Raw genomic sequence first — 20,368 nt, forward strand, 5'->3', positions numbered from 1 at the left:
GCTCCATTTGGTAACGTGACGAGTGACACCTCACCTGGACGTCTCTGTCGATCAGATGGATCCAGGCGTCAACTGTCCTCTTAATACGGACCTGCTCGCCATGGTCTCTGTGGAGGTCACATGACATGGTGACAAGCCGGCTCAAAGTAATACTACGGTAGTGGTGTGTCATGCTTGTTCCTGATGCGCATGTAGGTGGGAGGAGCTTCCCTAACCTCATTGGGGGTGGGGGATCCTACCTTTACCTTTCCGACAGTGGCTTAAGGAATGTGAGCTACCGAATACCTGTTAGGAACCAGGGCCTTCAGCTGAGAGTGCAGGATCTCTCCGCTTCGAACTCTTGCCACAACCTCCAGGTTCTCCTCCAGAACTTTTTTCCGCCGCTGAACCTGGCGGAGAACCCGGCTGGCCTCCTCCAGCATGGACGGGACCTCAGGTCCTTTGGGAAGTGGCGCCGCTGAGAGTTTAACGGGTGAAACGCGGTCGAAGGTGAAGGCGCCGCCGTGGATCGGCATCAATGGCGTGCTCGCCTCGGTCTGTGCGGGCCAGGCTTCCATCGGCGCTTGGCTGTCAGTGGCTTTGGTTGCCACGGAAACAATGCCTCTCTGATGGCGGGCGTCCCTACCAGAAGAAAAAGGAACACATTATTTTCAAGGACAATATGATGCAATGTTGGTGGCAGGTAAAAGATCTGCCACTAAGGCTCGCAGGCTGCAGCGGTTCTCTGTTGCTAGGCGACAGGCAAATGGTTCCCATGGCAACAGTGGCAGGAGAGAGATCCCTGCAGACGAGACCGCAACAAGGCAACGCTTCCATCAAGCTGTCAATCAAAGCCGTGACATCACGTGGGACACCAGACTTTATTGATCACGTTACAACACGTAGAAAAGATGGCGGTACAAAAAAACGACAAAGATAAAAACAAGAACATTAGTGAAGACGGATCACATTAAGGGTCTCTCTCTTTCTTCACCGTCACATCCCCTGCCAGGATGGTGGCAATCTCACCCTGCATGAAGGCCCAAGGCATGTCAGAGCCCACCAAGGGACACTTGTCCCCGCTGGGACAGTATACCTCGGCCGAGGCCCCCTGAGTCATGATGCTCTCCCGGGAACATGGGAAGCAAAACTTGTGGCCGGCCACAGAGGGACACTGGACAAAGTGTGTGTCCTCTAGGCGCTCGTGACAAAGTGTGCAGCACAAAGGTCCGCTGGGGGCCGTGCTAGGAGCGTGCGCCTGCTCCACGCCACTGCTGCCCGCGAGGCTATTCTGGGTGGAGGACAAGGGACTGTCGCCCGAGGCTCTGTCTTTGTCTGGAAACTGCGCATGTCCCAGCTCGTCCGCCGCCATAGGAGAGTGGCCGCCGAGAGGGGGCAGGACGGACTCAGGCGAGGTACCAAAGGACAGTTTGAGGGCTTTGGCTTGGTTGCTGATCCACTGCCTGTGCTGGTCCTCCGTCAGCTTGGATCCGCTCTCAGCTACGTCTGGTTCCGGGGAAGCCTTTCGCTTCCTGGACATGGCCCTGGACGGACAAGGGGGCTGGGCCCGTGCAGGCGGAACCATGGTAGATAGCACCGCGTGGCTGCTGTTCATGTGGGGCTGAGGCAGCATGTTCGCCCCCACACAGTCCTTAAAGACCCGCAGAGGTTCTGGTAACAAATCCCCCAGCAGCCGCCAGTCACCAGAACTATGTTTCTTCTCATACTCCAGGTACTTGAACCCAGAGGACAGTCCACGATTTGGGTCCTTCATGCAGTCCTGGTACATCTGCTTGGCCACCCCTGAGGCACTGGAGAACACTTTTCCGGACCCGCTCGGGTACTCGATGAAGATCCTGAGCTCATAGCCTAACCCCGGTTTGGACACCGCGTCAAATGCAAAAACTCTTCCCAGCAGGCCGTGGTCTTTCTTGAAGCGGACCTCAAAGGGTGTGCAGCCAGACAAAGTAACCAATGTGTCGCGGACCACCTCAGGCTTGCTCGCCCAGTCCTCCTGTCGGTTCCGAAGACTCTCTCTCAGTTCACTCAGAACCTCTGCGTTGCGCTGCTTTTCTTTCAGCTCGTGCTCCTGCTTTACGACAGGCTCGCTCTGACCCTTTTGGTCAAGGCCGGAGATGGGCAAAGCTGTTCTGGTCGCTGCGTCATGCGGCTCCAATCTATTCGGCAACATCTGGGGCTGCAGGCTGGGCGGGATGTTACCAGGTCCCGGCGCAGACGCCAAACCTGCATGGTTCCTACTCCTTGAGCTCAGACTCTGTCGGTTCAGCTCGGGAGGTCCGTCGTCTGCTTTGAACCCGTTCAGAAGCTTGGCCCGGTTGTCCGCAGAGACCGAGTACCTGTCTGTGGAGGGCTGCTGAGACCTGCTGGGTCGGTCTGTCGGGTTCTGGTGGAGAAGCTCTTTCCCGCATTTGGACGAGGTGGGCTCCTGGAGGCAGTTAGCCTGCCGCAAGTGGCGGGCGGTTTCGATGACCAACTCCACGCGATCGGCGCCCTCGTAGTTAACGCAGCCTCGGCACACTGGCTCGCTGAAGTCCCAGATCACAGCCCAAGACATGCGGGGCAAGTCGCATAGGTAACACGACTGTCTGCGGGACAAGGGCAGCTGCTGGGGCGAGGACATGGTCCCGATACCACTGCCCTGCTGCCTCCGCCGTGCGCAAGCCGCAAAATGTTGAGACTTTTTGTTGTTGTTCACCAGGCGCTCTGCGGGCAGGGAGAGGGAGCGGGGGAGGGGTTTCACTACATCCAGCTGAGGAATTCTGATTGGATACTCACACACACACGCACACACACATACATACTCGCGCACACACACACACACACACACACACACACACACACACACACACACACACACACACACACACACACACACACACACACACACACACACACACACACACACACGACTGCCCCACCCCCCGGCTGCAACCTGGCAGTGTGTGACATGCACAGTTATTATTCAGTGATGTTGGTGTTCTAGTGATCATCAACACATCTGTGTGTTGCCATGGAGACATGCTCCCAGCATGGATATATCATTGCATCATCTTTGTCCTTGAGAAACACACACGCACACACACACACCTGCTTTGGTCTGTGTGCGTTGCCAGGGTAACTGGGTCAATCTTGATTCCTGTTCTGGTTGATGAGTCGATGGTTACTAATGAGGGAAAAAAAGAGGTGTAGATCAGTTAACTTAGGCTCCACCCCTTATACAAAAGTAAAACATGTTAAGTGTCTCTAGAGGGAAAGAAGAGGAGAAGAAAAGACACGGATGAGAAAGAGGGAGAAAAGGAAAAGGAGGAAAAGAAAAAAGTAATAACAAAAAAGAGAGGAAGAGGACTAAGAAGAAAAGAAAGAGGAGGAAGAAAAAAAGAGCAGAAGAAGGAGGAAGAGCAGGATAAATAAGAAAATAATGAGAAGGAAGAGGAAGAAGTAAGTGCACTGAAGACCACCACATTGACACGTGTACAAAACACAAAACCAGTGAAGATAAGGAGAGAGTTGGGTCGAAGATAATATCCAGATTCTTTACCGTGTCGCCTTGTTTAATTGTTTGGTTGTCAAATGTTAGAGTTGTATTATTAAATAGAGTTCGGTGTCTAGCAGGACCGATAATCAGCATTTCCGTTTTTTTGGCGTTGAGTTGCAAAAAGTTAGCGGACATCCATTGTTTAATTTCATTAAGACACGCCTCCAGCTGATTACAATCCGGCGTGTTGGTCAGCTTTAGGGGCATGTAGAGTTGGGTGTCATCAGCATATTATAAACTTATCACTTTCCTCGGGCACTGTTCCCCTAGCATTCAAAAAAGCGGTTATTCATCCTCTCCTTAAAAGACCTAACCTCGATCCTGACCTCATGGTAAACTACCGACCGGTGTCTCACCTTCCCTTCATTTCAAAAATCCTCGAAAAAATTGTTGCGGAGCAGTTAAATGAACACTTAGCGTCTAACAATCTATGTGAAACCTTTCAATCCGGTTTCAGGGCAAAGTTCGGGCTCCAGTACTCTGGAATGCCCTCCCGGTAACAGTTCGAGATGCCACCTCAGTAGAAGCATTTAAGTCTCACCTTAAAACTCATTTGTATACTGTAGCCTTTAAATAGACTCCCTTTTTAGACCAGTTGATCTGCTGTTTCTTTTCTTTTTCTTCTATGTCCCACTCTCCCTTGTGGAGGGGGTCCGGTCCGATCCGGTGGCCATGTACTGCTTGCCTGTGTATCGGCTGGGGACATCTCTGCGCTGCTGATCCGCCTCCGCTTGGGATGGTTTCCTGGTGGCTCCGCTGTGAACGGGACTCTCTCTGCTGAGTTGGACCCGCTTTGGACTGGACTCTTGCGACTGTGTTGGATCCATTGTGGATTGAACTTTCATTGGACCCGCTTTGGACTGGACTCTTGCGACTGTGTTGGATCCATTGTGGATTGAACTTTCACAGTATCATGTTAGACCCGCTCGACATCCATTGCTTTCCTCCTCTCTAAGGTTCTCATAGTCATTATTGTCACCGACGTCCCACTGGGTGTGAGTTTTCCTTGCCCTTATGTGGGCCTACCGAGGATGTCGTGGTGGTTTGTGCAGCCCTTTGAGACACTAGTGATTTAGGGCTATATAAGTAAACATTGATTGATTGATGATTGAAGTTGGCATGTTGTGTAAAATGTAAACAAAAACAGAATAAAATGATTTGTAAATCCTTGTAAAATTTATATTCAAATTGAATACACTGCAATGACAAGACATTCAATGTTCGAACTGAGAAACTTTAATATTTTTTGCAAATAATCATTGACTTAGAATTTAATGGCAGCAACACATTGCCAAAAAGTTGGCACTGGGGCATGTTTACCACTGTGTTACATGGCCTTTCATTTTAACAACACTGAGTAAATGTTTGGTAACTGACGAGACCAATTTTGGAAGTGTTCTCAATTAGCCTGTTCACCTTTTGGATGCTCCAAATAAGTGTTTTATGAGCATTCCTCAACTTTCTCAGTCTTTTTTTAAACATTTGCAGGCATCAAATTCCAAATGAGCTATTATTTGCAAAAAATAACAAAGTTTTCGGGTTTGAACGTTAAGTATCTTGTCTTTACAGTTTATTCAAATGAATATAGGTTGAAAAGGATTAGCAAATTATTGTATTGTTTCTATTTACCATTTACACACAACGTGCCAACTTCACTGGTTTTGGGTTTTATACTTTTATAGTTGAAGATAATTAAAAAGTACACCACAGTAAGAAGCAAAAAAGAATGAGAAAGTTGAGGACTGCTAGTCAAACGCTTATTGGGAACTGGTGGGTGCCACAATTGGGTAAAAAAGCAGCTTACATGAAATGCTCAGTCATTCACAAACAAGGCTGGGGCGAGGGTCACCACTTTGTGAACAAATGTGTGAGCAAATTGTCAAACATTTTAAGAACAACATTTCTCAACCAGTTAATATAAGGAATTTAGGTCCATAATATAATCAAAAGGTTCAGATAATCTGGCGAACTGTACGAAATGTGATGATATGACGGACCTTCGAGCTTTTACATTGGTGTGTAAAGGATATCACCACATGGGCATAGGAACACTTCAGAAAATTACTGTCAGTAACTACAGTTGGTCACTTCATCTGTAAGTGCGAGTTAAAACTCTACTATGCAAAGTCAAAGCCATTTATCAACAACATCCAGAAACGGTTTGCTGGGCCCGAGGTCATCTAAGATGGACTGATGCAAAGTGTAAAAGTGTTCTGTGGTCTGACGAGTCCACATTTGAAATTGTTTTTGGAAACTGAACGTCGTGTCCTCCTGAATAAAGAGGAAAAGAACCATCCGGATTGTTCTAGGCGCAAAGTTCAAAAGCCAGCACGGGTTGTATTAGTGCCCAAGGCATGGGTAACTTACACATCTGTGAAGGCACCATTAATGCTGAAAGGTACATACAGGTTTTGGAGCCACATACTGTATGTTGCCATACAAGCAACGTTATCATGGATGCTCCTGCTTATTTCAGCAAGACAATGCCAAGCCACATGTTACAACAGCTTGGCTTTGTAGTAAAAGAGTGTGGGTGCTAGACTGGCCTGCCTGTAGTCCAGACGTGTCTCCCATTGAAAATCTGTGGCGTATTATGAGGCATAAAATACAACAAAGAAGACCCGGACTGTTGAACAACTTAAGCTGTACGTCAAGCAAGGATGGGAAAGAATTCCAGCTGAAAAGCTCCAAAAATTGTTCTCCTCAGTTCCCAATAGTTTACTGAACTGAGTGGTATTAAAAAGAACGGTCATGTAACACAGAGGTAAAAATGTCCCTGTGCAAACTTTTTTGCAACATGTTGCTGCCACTAAATTCTAAGTTGATGATTATTTGCAAAAAAAAATACATTCCTCAGTTTGAACATTAAATATATTGTCTTTGCAGTGTATTCAATTGAATATAAGTTGAAAAGGATGTGAAAATCATTGTATTCTGTTTTTATTTACAAAATACACATTGTGCCAACTTGACTGGTTTTGGGTTTTGTACATTTATAGTTAAGGATGATTAAAAAGTACAACATCCAGTTTGACTAGTATTGACAACAAGGTAATACTATGTGATTATGTACTTTTATAGTTGAAGATGATTAAAAGTACACGATCCAGGTTGACTATTGACAACAAGGTAAGACTACTTGATTATGTACATTTATAATTGAAGAGAGTTAAAAAGTACAACATCCAGGTTGACTCGTATTGAAAACAAGGTATTATTACTTGATTATGTACTTGTGTAGTTGTAGAGCGTTACAAAGTACACCTTCCAGGTTGACTAGGATTGACAACAATACTAATTGATTATGTACTTTTATAGTTGAACATGATTAAAAAGTACACCATACAGGTTGACTAATATTGACAAGCTAATACTACGTGATGATGTACTTTTATAGTTGAAAAGGGTTACAAGTACATAATCCAGGTTGACTAATATTGAAAACAAAGTAATACTACTTGATTATGTAATTTCATAGTTAGAGGGTTAAAAAAAGTACAACATCCAGGTTGACTAGTATTGACAACAAGGTAATAGTATGTGATTATCCAATATGTACTATGTGGTTGAAAAGGGTTAAAAAATATACCATCCAGGTTGACTAGTATTGACAACATGGTAATACTACTTGATTATGTAATTTTATAGTTGAAAAGAATTAAAAAGTACAACATCCAGGTTAACTTGTATTGACAACAAGGTACTACTATGTAATGATATACTTTTATAGTTGAAGATGATTAAAAAGTACAACATCCAGGTTGACTAGTATTGACAAGGTAATACTACGTGATTATGTACTTTTATAGTTGAAGATGATTAAAAAGTACACCATCCAGGTTGACTATTATTGACAACAAGGTAATACTATGTGATTATGTACTTTTACAGTTGAAGATGATTAAAATGTACACCATCAAGGAAGACTAATATTAAAAACAAGTTAATACTACTTGATTATCTACTTGAATACTACTTGATTATCTACTTGGGCAAGACACTTTACCCACCTGCTCCCAGTGCCACCCACACTGGTTTAAATGTAACTTAGATATTGGGTTTCACTATGTAAAGCGCTTTGAGTCACTAGAGAAAAGCGCTATATAAATATAATTCACTTCACTTCACAAAAGGGTTAAAAAAGTACATCATATAGGTTGACTAGTATTGACAATAAGATAATAGTACTTGATTATGTACTTTTATACAGTAGTTGAAGATGATTAATAAGTACACCATCCAGGTTGACTAGTATTGACAACAAGTTAATCCTACTTGATTGTGTACTTTTATAGTTGAAGAGGATTAAAAAGTACAACATCCAGGTTGACTAGTATTGACAACAAGGTACAAACCCTGTTTCCATATGAGTTGGGAAATTGTGTTAGATGTAAATATAAACGGAGTACAATGATTTGCAAATCATTTTCAACCCATATTCAATTGAATGCACTACAAAGACAAGATATTTGATGTTCAAACTCAAACTTTTTTGTGCAAGTAATCAACTTAGAATTTCATGGCTGCAACACCTGCCAAAGTAGTTGGGAAAGGGCATGTTCACCACTGTGTTACATGGCTTTTCCTTTTAACAACACTCAGTAAACGTTTGGGAAATGAGGAGACACATTTTTTAAGCTTCTCAGGTGGAATTCTTTCACATTCTTGCTTAATGTTCAGCTTAAGTTGTTCAACAGTCCGGGGGTCTCCGTTGTGGTATTTTAGGCTTCATAATGCACCACACATTTTCAATGGGAGACAGGTCTGGACTACAGGCAGGCCAGTCTAGTAGTACCCGCACTCTTTTTCTATAAAGCCACGTTGATGTAACACGTGGCTTGGCATTGTCTTGCTGAAATAAGCAGGCGCGTCCATGGTAACTTTGCTTGGATGGCAACATATGTTGCTCCAAAACCTGTATGTACCTTTCAGCATTAATGGCGCCTTCACAGATGTGTAAGTTACCCATGTCTTGGGCACTAATACACCCCCATACCATCACAGATGCTGGCTTTTCAACTTTGCGCCTATAACAATCCGGATGGTTCTTTCCTCTTTGGTCCGGAGGACACGACATCCACAGTTTCCAAAACCAATTTGAAATGTGGTATCGTCAGACCACAGAACACTTTTCCACTTTGTATCAGTCCATCTTAAATGACCTCAGGCCCAGCAAAGTCGACGGTGTTTCTGGGTGTTGCTGATAAACGGTTTTCGCATTGCATAGGAGAGTTTTAACTTGCACTTACAGATGTAGCGACCAACTGTAGTAACTGACAGTGGGTTTCTGAAGTGTTCCTGAGCCCACGTGGTGATATCCTTTACACACTGATGTCGCTTGTTGATGCAGTACAGACTTAGGGATCGAAGGTCACGGGCTTAGCTGCTTACGTGCATGATTTCTCCAGATTCTCTGAACCCTTTGATGATATTACGGAGCGTAGATGGTGAAATCCCTAAATTCCTTGCAATAGCTGGTTGAGAAAGGTTTTTCTTAAACTTTTCAACAATTTGCTCATGCATTTGTTGGCAAGGTGGTGACCCTCGTCCCATCCTTGATTGTGAATGACTGAGCATTACATGGAATCTACTTTTATACCCAATCATGGCACCCACCTGTTCCAAATTTGCCTGTTCACCTGTGGGATGTTCCAAATAAGTGTTTGATGAGCATTTCCTCAACTTTATCAATATTTATTGCCACCTTTCCCAACTTCTTTGGCATGTGTTGCTGCCATCAAATTCTAAAGTTAATGATTATTTGCAAAAAATAATCATTTGAACATCAAATATGTTGTCTTTGTAGCATATTCAACTGAATATGGGTTGAAAAGTATTTGCAAATCATTGCTTTCCATTTACATTTACATCTAACACTATTTCCCAAATCGTATGGAAGCGGGGTTTGTACTTTTATAGTTGAAGTGGGTTAAAAAGTACAACATCAAGATTGACTGGTATTGACAACAAGGTAAAACTAGTTGATTATGTACTTTTATAGTTGAAGAGGATTAAAAAGTACAACATCCAGGTTAACTAGTCTTGACAACAAGGGACTACTATGTGATTATATACTTTTATAATTGACAATGACTAAAAAGTACAACATTCAGGTTGACTAGTATTGACAACGAGGTATTACCACTCGATTATGTACTTTTATACCTAAAGAGGGTAAAAAGTACACCATCCAGGCTGACTAAGCATTGACAACAAGGTAATACTACTTGATTATGTACTTTTATAGTTGAAGAGGGTTTAAAATGTACAACATCCAGGTTGACTAGTGTTGACAACAAGATAATCGTATGTGATTATGTACTTTTATAGTTGAAAAGGGTAAAAAAGTACACCATCCAGGTTGACGAGTATTGACAACAAGGTAATACTAGTTGATTATGTACTTTTATGGTTGAAGAGGATAAAAAAGTACAACATCAAGGTTATCTAGTCTTGACAACAAGGGACTACTATGTGATTATATACTTTTATAATTGACAATGACTAAAAAGTACAACATCCAGGTTGACTAGTATTGACAACAAGGTAATACTACATGATTATGTACTATTACAGTTTAAGAGGATTAAAAAGTACACCATCCAGGTTGACTAGTATTGAAAACAAAGTAATACTACTTGAATATGTACTTTTATAGTTGAAAATGATTACAAATGCTACACCATCCAGGTTGACTAGTATTAACAACAAGTTAATACCACACGATTATGTACTTTTATAGTTGAAGATGATTAAAAAGTAGAACATCCAAGTTGACTATTATTGAAAACAAGGTAATACTACTTGATTATCTCCTTTTATAGTTGAAGAGGGTTAAGAAGTATACCATCTAGGTTGACTTATAGTGACAATAAGGTAATTCAAAGTGATTATATACTATTATAGTTGAAGATGATTCAAAAGTACACCATCCAGGTTGACTACTATTGAAAACAAAGTAATACTACTTTATTATGTACTTTTATAGTTGAAAATTATTAAATAGTACACCATCCAGGTTGACTAGTATTGACAACAAGGTAATACTATGCGATTATGTACTTTTATAATTGAAGATGATTAAAAAGTATAAAATCCAAGTTGACAAGTATTGAAAACAAGCTAATACTACTTGATTATTTACTTTTATAGTTGAAGAGGGTTAAGACGTACACCATCTAGGTTGACTAGTATTGAAAATAAGGTAATACTATGTGATTATGTACTTTTATTGTTGAAGATGATTAAAAAGTACACCATCCAGGTTGACTAATATTGAAAACAAGGTAATACTCCTTCATTATGTACTTTTGTACGAGAAAAGGGTTATAAAGTACATCATATAGGTTGACTAGTATTGACAACAAGGCAATAATACTATATGATTATGTACTTCTATAGTTGAAAAGAGTTCAAAAGTACACCATCTAGGTTGACTAGTATTGACAGCAAGGTAATACTAGTTGATTATGTACTTTTATAGTTGAAGACAATTAAAAAGTACACAATCCAGTTTGACTAATATTGACAGCAAGGTCAAAGTAATTGATTATGTACTTTTATTGTTGAAGAGGATTAAATGGTAAATGGGTTATACTTGTACAGCGCTTTTCTACCTTCAAGGTACTCAAAGCGCTTTGCCACTATTTCCACATTCACCCATACACACACACATTCACACACTGATGGCGGGAGCTGCCATGCAAGGCCCTAACCACGAACCATCAGGAGCAAGGGTGAAGTGTCTTGCTCAAGAACACAACAGGCGTGACGAGGTTGGTAGAAGGTGGGGATTGAACCAGGAACCCTCAGGTTGCTGGCACGGCCACTCTCCCAACTGGATTAAAAAGTACACCATCCAGGTTTACTATTATTGACAAAAAGGTAATACTACGTGATTATGTACTTTTATAGTTAAAGAGGATGGTCAAACTAGCTGAGCTTAGCGATATATTTTCAATATGCTGGACGAATGTCCCTTGTCCCTGCAGGAAAAACTAGCAAGAGAGTTGAATCTTGCAGATCACAGAGCTACCAGACAGATGGACATGTTTCCAACATTTGCAGGAACTTGGGATGTCACCTGGGCCAGCACTCCACCACCTGGCTGTGCTCTTACAAGACTTGGAACGATTCTTCCCGACCACAAAAGGTTCGGAAGTTAACAATGAATGAATGCCCAACACATTTGTCAAAATAACTGGGCCATGAAGCAAACACGAGGGCCAGCTACTGGAGATGGTCAACAGGCCCAATGTCCTGTTATGACGACAAGAAACCTGACAACAGACCCAATGTCCTGTCATGGCCACAAAAGACCTGACAACCGGCCCAATGTCCTGTTATATCCACAAGAGACCCGACAACAGGCCCAATGTCCTGTTATGACGACAAGAGACCTGACAACCGGCCAAATGTCCTGTTATATCCACAAGAGACCCGACAACTGGCCCAATGTCCTGTCATGTCACAACAGATCCGAAAACTGTCCCAATGTCCTAGCATGGCCAGAAGAGACCTGACAACTGGCCCAATGTCCTGTCATGACGAAAAGACACCTGACAACAGACCCAACGCCCTGTCATGAAAACAACAGACCTCACAACAGGCCCAATGTCCTGTTATGGCCACAAGAGACCCAACAACAGACCCAACAACAGACCCAATGTCCTGACATGTCCACAAGTAATCTGACAATTGACCTAATGTCCTGGCATGTCCACAAGAAACCTGACAACCGGCCCAATGTCCTGTTATGACCACAAGAGACCCAGCAACAAACCCAATGTCCTGTCATGGCCAGAAGAGACCCGACATTAGACCAATGTCATGTCATGTCCACAAGTAATCTGACAACTGGCCCAATGTCCTATCATGTCCACAAGAGACCTGACAACAGACCCAATGTCCTGTCATGACCACAAGAAACCTGATAACAGACCCAATGTCCTGTCATAGCCAGAAGAGACCTGACAAATGGCCCAATGTCCTGTCATGACCAAAGGAGACCTGACAACGGGCCCAATGTCCTGGCATGGCCACAGGAGACTTGCCAAATGGCCCAATTTCCTGGCGTGGCGACAAGAGACCTGAAAAATTACCGAATGTTCTGACATGGCCACAAGAGACCTGACAACTTGCCCAATGTCCCTTCAGGACCAAAAGAGAGCTGACAACGGGCCCAATGTCTTGTCATGGCCACAAGAGACCTGACAACAGGACCAATGTCCTGTCATGACCACAAATAATCTGACAATGGGGCCAATGTCCTGTCAAGTCCACTAAGAGACCTGACAAAAGAACGAAAGTCATGTCATGTCCACAAGAGACCTGACAACAGACCCTGTAACTGTTGCGACTAATAATTATAATTTGTTTTATTTCTCTAAAAACAGAATAAGTTAAGTTCATAAAAGGGAATTTAAATCAAAATGTATAAAAGTTCATAAGAAGGCTTTATTTATGTTACTATGGTTAAAAATGTAATTTAATGCCTTTTTGTTGGGTTTGTGGGCATGCTTTTGTTTTGAATTGTCTCGATTGGTCTGTGAACGGATATAAGGAAGCTGCTTCTGGGTATGAGTGAACATTTGTTTGATGCAATGAGAAGGGATAAAGAGAGCGACTGATCGTAACAAGGACTTTCAGGTGTCACAAGGACTTTCAGCGTGTGGGCTATGAGAGCCAGAAGATCACAATTTCCTCCTAAAAGAAGCATGCAGGCCAACGAGGTATTTGTCATTTCTGTTTGTGTTTTACTTCGGTGAAATGTTTGATTCACATGCTGTGCATGTTATTATTTTTACGTTTGTAATGTGCTTTATTTTATTTCAGTTTTTACGGTGAATTGAAGGGAAAGAAAGCCTTCAATAAATCAGTTCAAGAAAGCCATTGTGTCAGTGCTATTTGGAGGAAGTTACAGACCCAATGTCCTGTCATGTCCACAGGAGACCGGACAATTGGCCCAATGACCTGTCATAGCCACAAGAGACCTGACAACTGGCCCAATGTCCTGTCATGACCACAATAGACCTGACAACTGGCCCAATGTCCTGTCATGACCACAAGAGACCTGACAACTGGCCCAATGTCCTGTCATGTGCACAAAAGAACTGACAACATACCAAATGTCCTGTCATGTCCACAAGAGACCCGACGACTGGCCCAATGTCTTGTTATATCCAAAAGAGACCCGACAACTCGCCCAATGTCCTGTCATGTCATGTCCACAAGAGACCCGACAACAGACTCAATGGTGTGTCATTGCCACAAGAAACTTGAACACCAGCTCAATGTCGTGGTATGGCCACAAGAGACGTAATAACTTGCCCAATGTCCTGGTGTGGCCACAAGAGACCTGACAACAGACCCAATGTCCTGTCATGACCACAAGAGACCTGACAAGAGACCCAATGTCTTGTCATGTCCACAAGAGAACTGACGACAGACCCAAAGTCCTGTCATGACCCAAAGAGACCTGACAAGAGACCCAATGTCCTGTCAAGTCCACAAGAACCCTAACAACAGACCCAATATCCTGTTACAGCCACAAGAGACCTGACAACTGACCAAATGTGTCATGGCTACAAGAAACCTCACAACAGAACCAATATCCTGTCATGGCTATAAGACACCTGACAACAAACCCAATGTCCTGTCAAGTCCACAAGAGACCCGACAACAGACCCAATGTCCTGTCATGTCCACAAGTAATCTGACAACTGGCCCAATGTCCTGTCATGACCATTAGACACCTGACAACAGACCCAATGTCCTGTCATGTCCAAAAGAGAACTGAACACAGACCCAATGTCCTGTCACGGCCACAATAGACCTGACAACTGGCCCAATGTCCTGTGATCGCCACAATGAGTCCGGACAACTGCTCGAATTTCTAGCAGCTTTTTGTGTGAGGCGGCAGTTTGCGCAAAGGCAAAATGGTCGAGCGGGCTGGACACAAGAAACATGGTGCGGGTGTCTACCGCCACCACTAGATGGGACCATCTCATCGCTAACAATGAGGCCCGTGGTCCCACTATTCGGCGTTACGGTGAGTTTTGTCTACTACACGTGCAAAGCCACCCATGGAAAATAATGCCCACCTGCTGCAAAAAAGGTTGGGGAACCCTGACTTAAGAGCCCACACGAGCGTGACAATTGACATGTGTGTACCTGCAGAGCTCACGCAAGGCACTTGCTGATAGGTGTGCTCCTGCTCAGGAGCGACGGGGGTGCAGCGAGGGGCCTGCTGACTGGTGTGCTCCTGCTCAGGCGTAACAGGGGTGTAGCGAGTGACGATGCTGAGCGCCGACTCGAGAAGTTGGTTCTGGGAGAAAGAAGAAAAGCGTCGTCAGCGGCTGCCGTCAGCTCGACAGGTGTGTTGCTCACCTGAAGCTCCAAGCGGCGGCTGTGCAGCGCCTCCAGGTGCTGCACTGTCACCTGGCTCCGCCCACTTTTCCCACTCTGCCTAATGAAGTGTACACATTACAGTTAGTGTGTGTGTGTGTGTGTGTGTGTGTGTGTGTGCACTCAAGAGGAGACCTACCTGTCCGTGATGTCACCTTGCTGAAAGCCTTCACATGCCATGTCTGGTTGCGCCTACACACACACGAGTATCTATGAGTCACACAACGTGTGATGAAAAGCGTACTGTACCATTTGCGCTGCAGCAGTGACACGGGCGTGGATGTGGTCTCCATGGTTACCAGCCAAGATGTCTACCCTCTTCTGAGCGTCATGGCGGCTGCTGGGAGGGTCTAGAAGCTGAACTTTGACGTTGCGCCTCTGGGGGGCGCAAGCGCTGAAAGAGGAATCAGATTTCAAAACAAAAAGCCCACCGGGCGAATTCCTGTAAGAGCAACAACGCTCACCGTTGCCTGAGGGCCGCAAGCACCAGGCCACGAGCCCCCGCCTCAAAGTGCGACGTTAGCAGCTTGTGACCTGGACATGAATCGCTTTCACTTTGGTTCAAACAGCTGTGTTCAATGACAGGTGCGCCTACTGATCAGCAGGGGGCGACAGAGTAAATTCAAGGTAAATAAACAGTCGGTGAATACAAACTAACTTTGCATTACACAATAAATGTTTTCTACTGACAAACTAAAGCAAGAGGGCGCCAGTTTGATATTTTAATGATCCTGAGAGTTACGTTATGACCCTAGTAGCTCTAAGCAAGCCGGACAGGTGGAAGACGTGAGACCAGACCAAACTCAGTCCACCTATGTAGCCTGGCACCAGGGGCTGGTGGGCAGAGTTCAGGGTTTGTCTTAGCTGCCCACTGACCAGAAAGAGCCCTTCCAATGGTCACAGGCCAATAGACGAAGTTAGTTGGTCACTGCAGGGAAACTCACTACACCAAATGTCCCACACCGGTGTTTGATTTTTTTTTTTTTTTTTTGATAGTACTTTATTTATTCCGTCAGGAGAGTTCCTTCAGGAAAATTACAATTTTCAGCACAATCCCATTCAAGATCAGACAAACATTACAGGGAGACAGAACAGGATCGCTGACGGGTCTGCCGGCTTCCAGCGCCCCTTACAAAAAAGATGACATACAGGTAAACAAGGGGGGTGGGGGGAAGAAAAAAATAGAAGATTAAAATTAAATTAAAAAATCGGTCTTAGCCTAGGCCCTGGAGTGGGGGTGCAGACTGAGGCCAAGGGGAAAAAAAAACAAAAACACCTCAGTACTACAGGTTCTGTTGGAACCTGTAGTACTGAGTCCAGAGATGGAAGTTTGTCTTGGGTGGGCATGCTTTCACAACATTTTGCCCCAGCACTCTCATTTATGAGCATCTCTTCTCTCCATGAGTCCAAATATTATGCCTCCACAACTGGCTACTCGCTTCCCCGTACTGCAATTTCACACAAACAGTGGCCCAGTCACAATCATCGCTACTTACACACACACACACACACACACACACACACACACACACACACACACACACACACACACACACACACACACACACACACACACAAAATCACACACACACACCTCAGACCTGGGTTCAAATGAAAATTTCTACAATCAACTGAGCTCCATTATTTAAAAGACCCCCTAAACTGAACGCCTGCTGATTCTTGTGGACTTCAATGCCCAAGTGGATGTGAACTAAAGCGCATGGCCTGACATACTGGGAGACAATGGTTATGGAAAATGATTGAAAATGGACAACGTCTGCTGGAGCTCCGTATCCCCTATTCTTTCTTTCAGGGCTCTAACTCCTACAAAGCCACCACCCTCGTTCTAAACGCTGGCCCCAACCTTACCTTGTGCTGGTGAAGCGTGCGCACTTAACACATTGCCGATCACTGCATTCAGCAGACTGTGACACTGATCACACTCTTGCACACTGCAAACTAAGGTTGACTCCAATAAAGCTTCATCATGCCAGGCCTAAGCCCACTCCTCGTCTGGATGTTTCTGCAACCTACTGTATGCTACCGTAGCTGACAGCCCCCCTTTTGAGGTTTTCAATGCAGGTGGGGATGCTCTTGTTTGCGTTTTACATCCTCTGTTTGTGTCTTGCTGGAATATTGGGTATTTCCCAAATGTCTTTCCAAATGCTAACATCATCACCATCTATAAAAACAAAGGCGACGGCGCAGACTGTAACAACTACAGAGTTGATATTTGCTTGAACTGTTCTACCACAACTACAAGTCCTTGGAGACCGTATCCTCCCTGAAAGCCAGTGTGGGTTTTAAACCGGTCGCTCCACAGGAAACATGGTGTTCTGTGTTCAACAATTATAGGAAAAGTGCATTGAGCAAGAAAAACCTCTGTTTCTTGTGTATGTCGACTTGACTAAGGCCTTGGACTACATCAGCCGATCGGGACTCTTCTTTGTTCTGCAAAGACTTGGCTGCCTCCCTAAACTGCTGAAGGTGATCACTGAATTCCATAACGGCATGAAGGCAACGGTACAATTTGAAGGCACTTGCTCTGACGAATTCCATATGAGATGTGGGGTGAAGCAGCATTGTGTTCTTGCTCCGACTCCAATATTGTTCTCTGCCCTACTACGTCACGCTTTCCCCGAAGACTCTGGCATCCTCTTACATATCCGTAGCTCAAGAAAGCTGGTCAGTCTATCCAGATTGCGGGATCAAATTAAAGCAAGTCATGTCCTGGTGTGTGAACTGCCTTATGCCAATGATACTGAACTACAACCACATCTTTTGAGTCTGTATGCCAAGAGTTTGGCCTGCAGATTAGCTTAAAAAGACAGTTGTCCTTGCCCCACCTGCAACCCTGAACCCTACTATTTCCATCTCCAACACACCTCTATCTGTGGTGGACAAAGTCACCTACCTCGGATCTGCAGTCTCCAACAACAACAACTTGGATGCAGAACTTGGCATGTTCATTGGAGGGACATCTTCAGTTTGTAGAAAGATGAGAAAGTGTGTCTGGCACAACAATAACCTTTCCTTGCTTCTCCAAGTATGTGTATACCACACATATGTATTTAATACCTTACTCTGGCATCTGAGTAATGGACAACATACCGCAGGCACGAACATCGCCTCAATGCATTTCACTTCCACTGTCTTGGTTCCTTACTGGGCATGTGTTGGAAGGACCATGTCACCAAGTGACTCCTACTACAGAAGCCAGGCTCCAGTGACCTGTACTCAACTCTTGGTCCACGCCATCTCAGAGGTCGTGGCACACTCATCGTACGAATGACGCTCGCCTCCCCAAACTCTTATTGTATGGTGAACTAGCCAATGGTCCGCGCAAACAAGGACATCCCTGTCTACGTTTTAAAGACCTAATCATGAGAGACCTGAAATATTTCTCCATCAACATTCAATCAATCAATCAATGTTTACTTATATAGCCCTAAATCACTAGTGTCTCAAAGGGCTGCACAAACCACCACGACATCCTCGGTAGGCCCACATAAGGGCAAGGAAAACTCACACCCAGTGGGACATCGGTGACAATAATGACCCAGTGGGACGTCGGTGACAATAATGACTATGAGAACCTTAGAGAGGAGGAAAGCAATGGATGTCGAGCGGGTCTAACATGATACTGTGAAAGTTCAATCCACAATGGATCCAACACAGTCGCGAGAGTCCAGTCCAAAGCGGATCCAACACAGCAGCGAGAGTCCCGTTCACAGCGGAGCCAGCAGGAAACCATCCCAAGCGGAGGCGGATCAGCAGCGCAGAGATGTCCCCAGCCGATACACAGGCAAGCAGTACATGGCCACCGGATCGGACCGGACCCCCTCCACAAGGGAGAGTGGGACATAGAAGAAAAAGAAAAGAAACGGCAGATCAACTGGTCTAAAAAGGGAGTCTATTTAAAGGCTAGAGTATACAAATGAGTTTTAAGGTGAGACTTAAATGCTTCTACTGTGGTGGCATCTCGAACTGTTACCGGGAGGGCATTCCAGAGTACTGGAGCCCGAACGGAAAACGCTCTATAGCCCGCAGACTTTTTTGGGGCTTTGGGAATCACTAACAAGCCGGAGTCCTTTGAACGCAGATTTCTTGCCGGGACATATGGTACAATACAATCGGCAAGATAGGATGGAGCTAGACCGTGTAGTATTTTATACGTAAGTAGTAAAACCTTAAAGTCACATCTTAAGTGCACAGGAAGCCAGTGCAGGTGAGCCAGTACAGGCGTAATGTGATCAAACTTTCTTGTTCTTGTCAAAAGTCTAGCAGCCGCATTTTGTACCAACTGTAATCTTTTAATGCTAGACATGGGGAGATTGAAAGGTTTCACATAGATTGTTAGACGCTAAGTGTTCATTTAACTGCTCCGCAACAATTTTTTCAAGGATTTTTGAAATAAAGAGAAGGTGAGACACCGGTCGGTAGTTTACCATGAGTTATTAAATAGAGTTTGGTGTCTAGCAGGACCGATAATCAGCATTTCCGTTTTTTTGGCGTTGAGTTGCAAAAAGTTAGCGGACATCCATTGTTTAATTTCATTAAGACACGCCTCCAGCTGACTACAATCCGGTGTGTTGGTCAGCTTTAGGGGCATGTAGAGTTGGGTGTCATCAGCATAACAGTGAAAGCTAACACCGTATTTGCGTATGATGTCACCTAGCGGCAGCATGTAGATGCTGAAGAGTGCAGGGCCAAGGACCGAACCCTGGGGAACTCCACACGTTACCTTAACGTAGTCCGAGGTCACATTGTTATGGGAGACACGCTGCATCCTATCAGTAAGATAAGAGTTAAACCAAGACAGGGATAAGTCTGACATACCAATTCGTGTTTTGATACGTTCTAATAAAATATTATGATCGACGGTATCGAAAGCAGCGCTAAGATCGAGGAGCAGCAACATAGATGACGCATCAGAATCCATCGTTAGCAATAGATCATTAGTCATTTTTGCGAGGGCTGTCTCCGTGGAGTGATTTGCTCTGAAGCCGGATTGAAAGGGAAGGTGAGACACCGGTCGGTAGTTTACCATGAGGTCAGCATCGAGGTTAGGTCTTTTAAGAAGAGGATGAATAACCACTTTTTTGAATGCTAGGGGAACAGTGCCCGAGGAGAGTGATAAGTTTATAATATTTAGCACTGATGGACCTAATAATACAAAGAGCTCCTTGATCAGTTTCCCAGGAAGAGGGTCAAGTAAGCATGTTGTCTGTTTTATTCCATTTACACGTTGTAACAATTCCTCTAATGTTATTTCCTCAAAACGAGAGAAACTATTTTGGAGGGCAGTATCCGCCGTATATACCATCGTATCAGTGTTAATAGAACCCAGTTGTAGCTGGGACGCATTGTCTTTAATCTCCTTTCTAATGACTTCAATTTTCTTACTAAAGAATTGCATAAAGTCAT

The 20,368-nt window shown here is 44.3% G+C and overlaps 2 protein-coding genes across 9 annotated transcripts in view; both read right to left on the reverse strand.

Annotated features, from left to right (window-relative positions):
- Window positions 1-20,368, reverse strand: part of kiaa0586 (KIAA0586 ortholog) — a 43,744-nt gene that overhangs the window by 15,825 nt on the left and 7,551 nt on the right. For 7 of the 8 annotated variants that reach the window (XM_061894854.1, XM_061894849.1, XM_061894852.1 and 4 more), the window contains exons 2-9: window positions 15,406-15,535; window positions 15,191-15,335; window positions 15,081-15,133; window positions 14,924-15,002; window positions 14,708-14,861; window positions 3,088-3,163; window positions 286-621; window positions 35-107 (exon numbers count right to left, since the gene is read on the reverse strand). In XM_061894854.1, coding sequence (XP_061750838.1) covers window positions 35-107; window positions 286-621; window positions 3,088-3,163; window positions 14,708-14,861; window positions 14,924-15,002; window positions 15,081-15,133; window positions 15,191-15,335; window positions 15,406-15,535 — 1,046 coding nt within the window. The remainder of the gene's footprint in view (window positions 1-34; window positions 108-285; window positions 622-3,087; window positions 3,164-14,707; window positions 14,862-14,923; window positions 15,003-15,080; window positions 15,134-15,190; window positions 15,336-15,405; window positions 15,536-20,368) is intronic. The other variant, XM_061894853.1, reaches the window with a different exon arrangement.
- Window positions 851-2,702, reverse strand: irf2bpl (interferon regulatory factor 2 binding protein-like). Its single transcript, XM_061894891.1, has one exon. It carries the CDS (start codon window positions 2,618-2,620, stop codon window positions 950-952), a length of 1,671 nt encoding a protein of 556 aa, XP_061750875.1. The 5' UTR covers window positions 2,621-2,702; the 3' UTR covers window positions 851-949.

Source organism: Nerophis ophidion, linkage group LG03 (assembly GCF_033978795.1).
Source record: "Nerophis ophidion isolate RoL-2023_Sa linkage group LG03, RoL_Noph_v1.0, whole genome shotgun sequence".
NCBI classification, from domain to species: Eukaryota; Metazoa; Chordata; class Actinopteri; order Syngnathiformes; family Syngnathidae; genus Nerophis; species Nerophis ophidion.

What these genes read in the sequence shown, in the direction of transcription:
- irf2bpl (XM_061894891.1), bottom strand. Translation starts at nt 2,620, where the DNA reads ATGTCCTCGCCCCAGCAGCTGCCCTTGTCCCGCAGACAGTCGTGTTAC.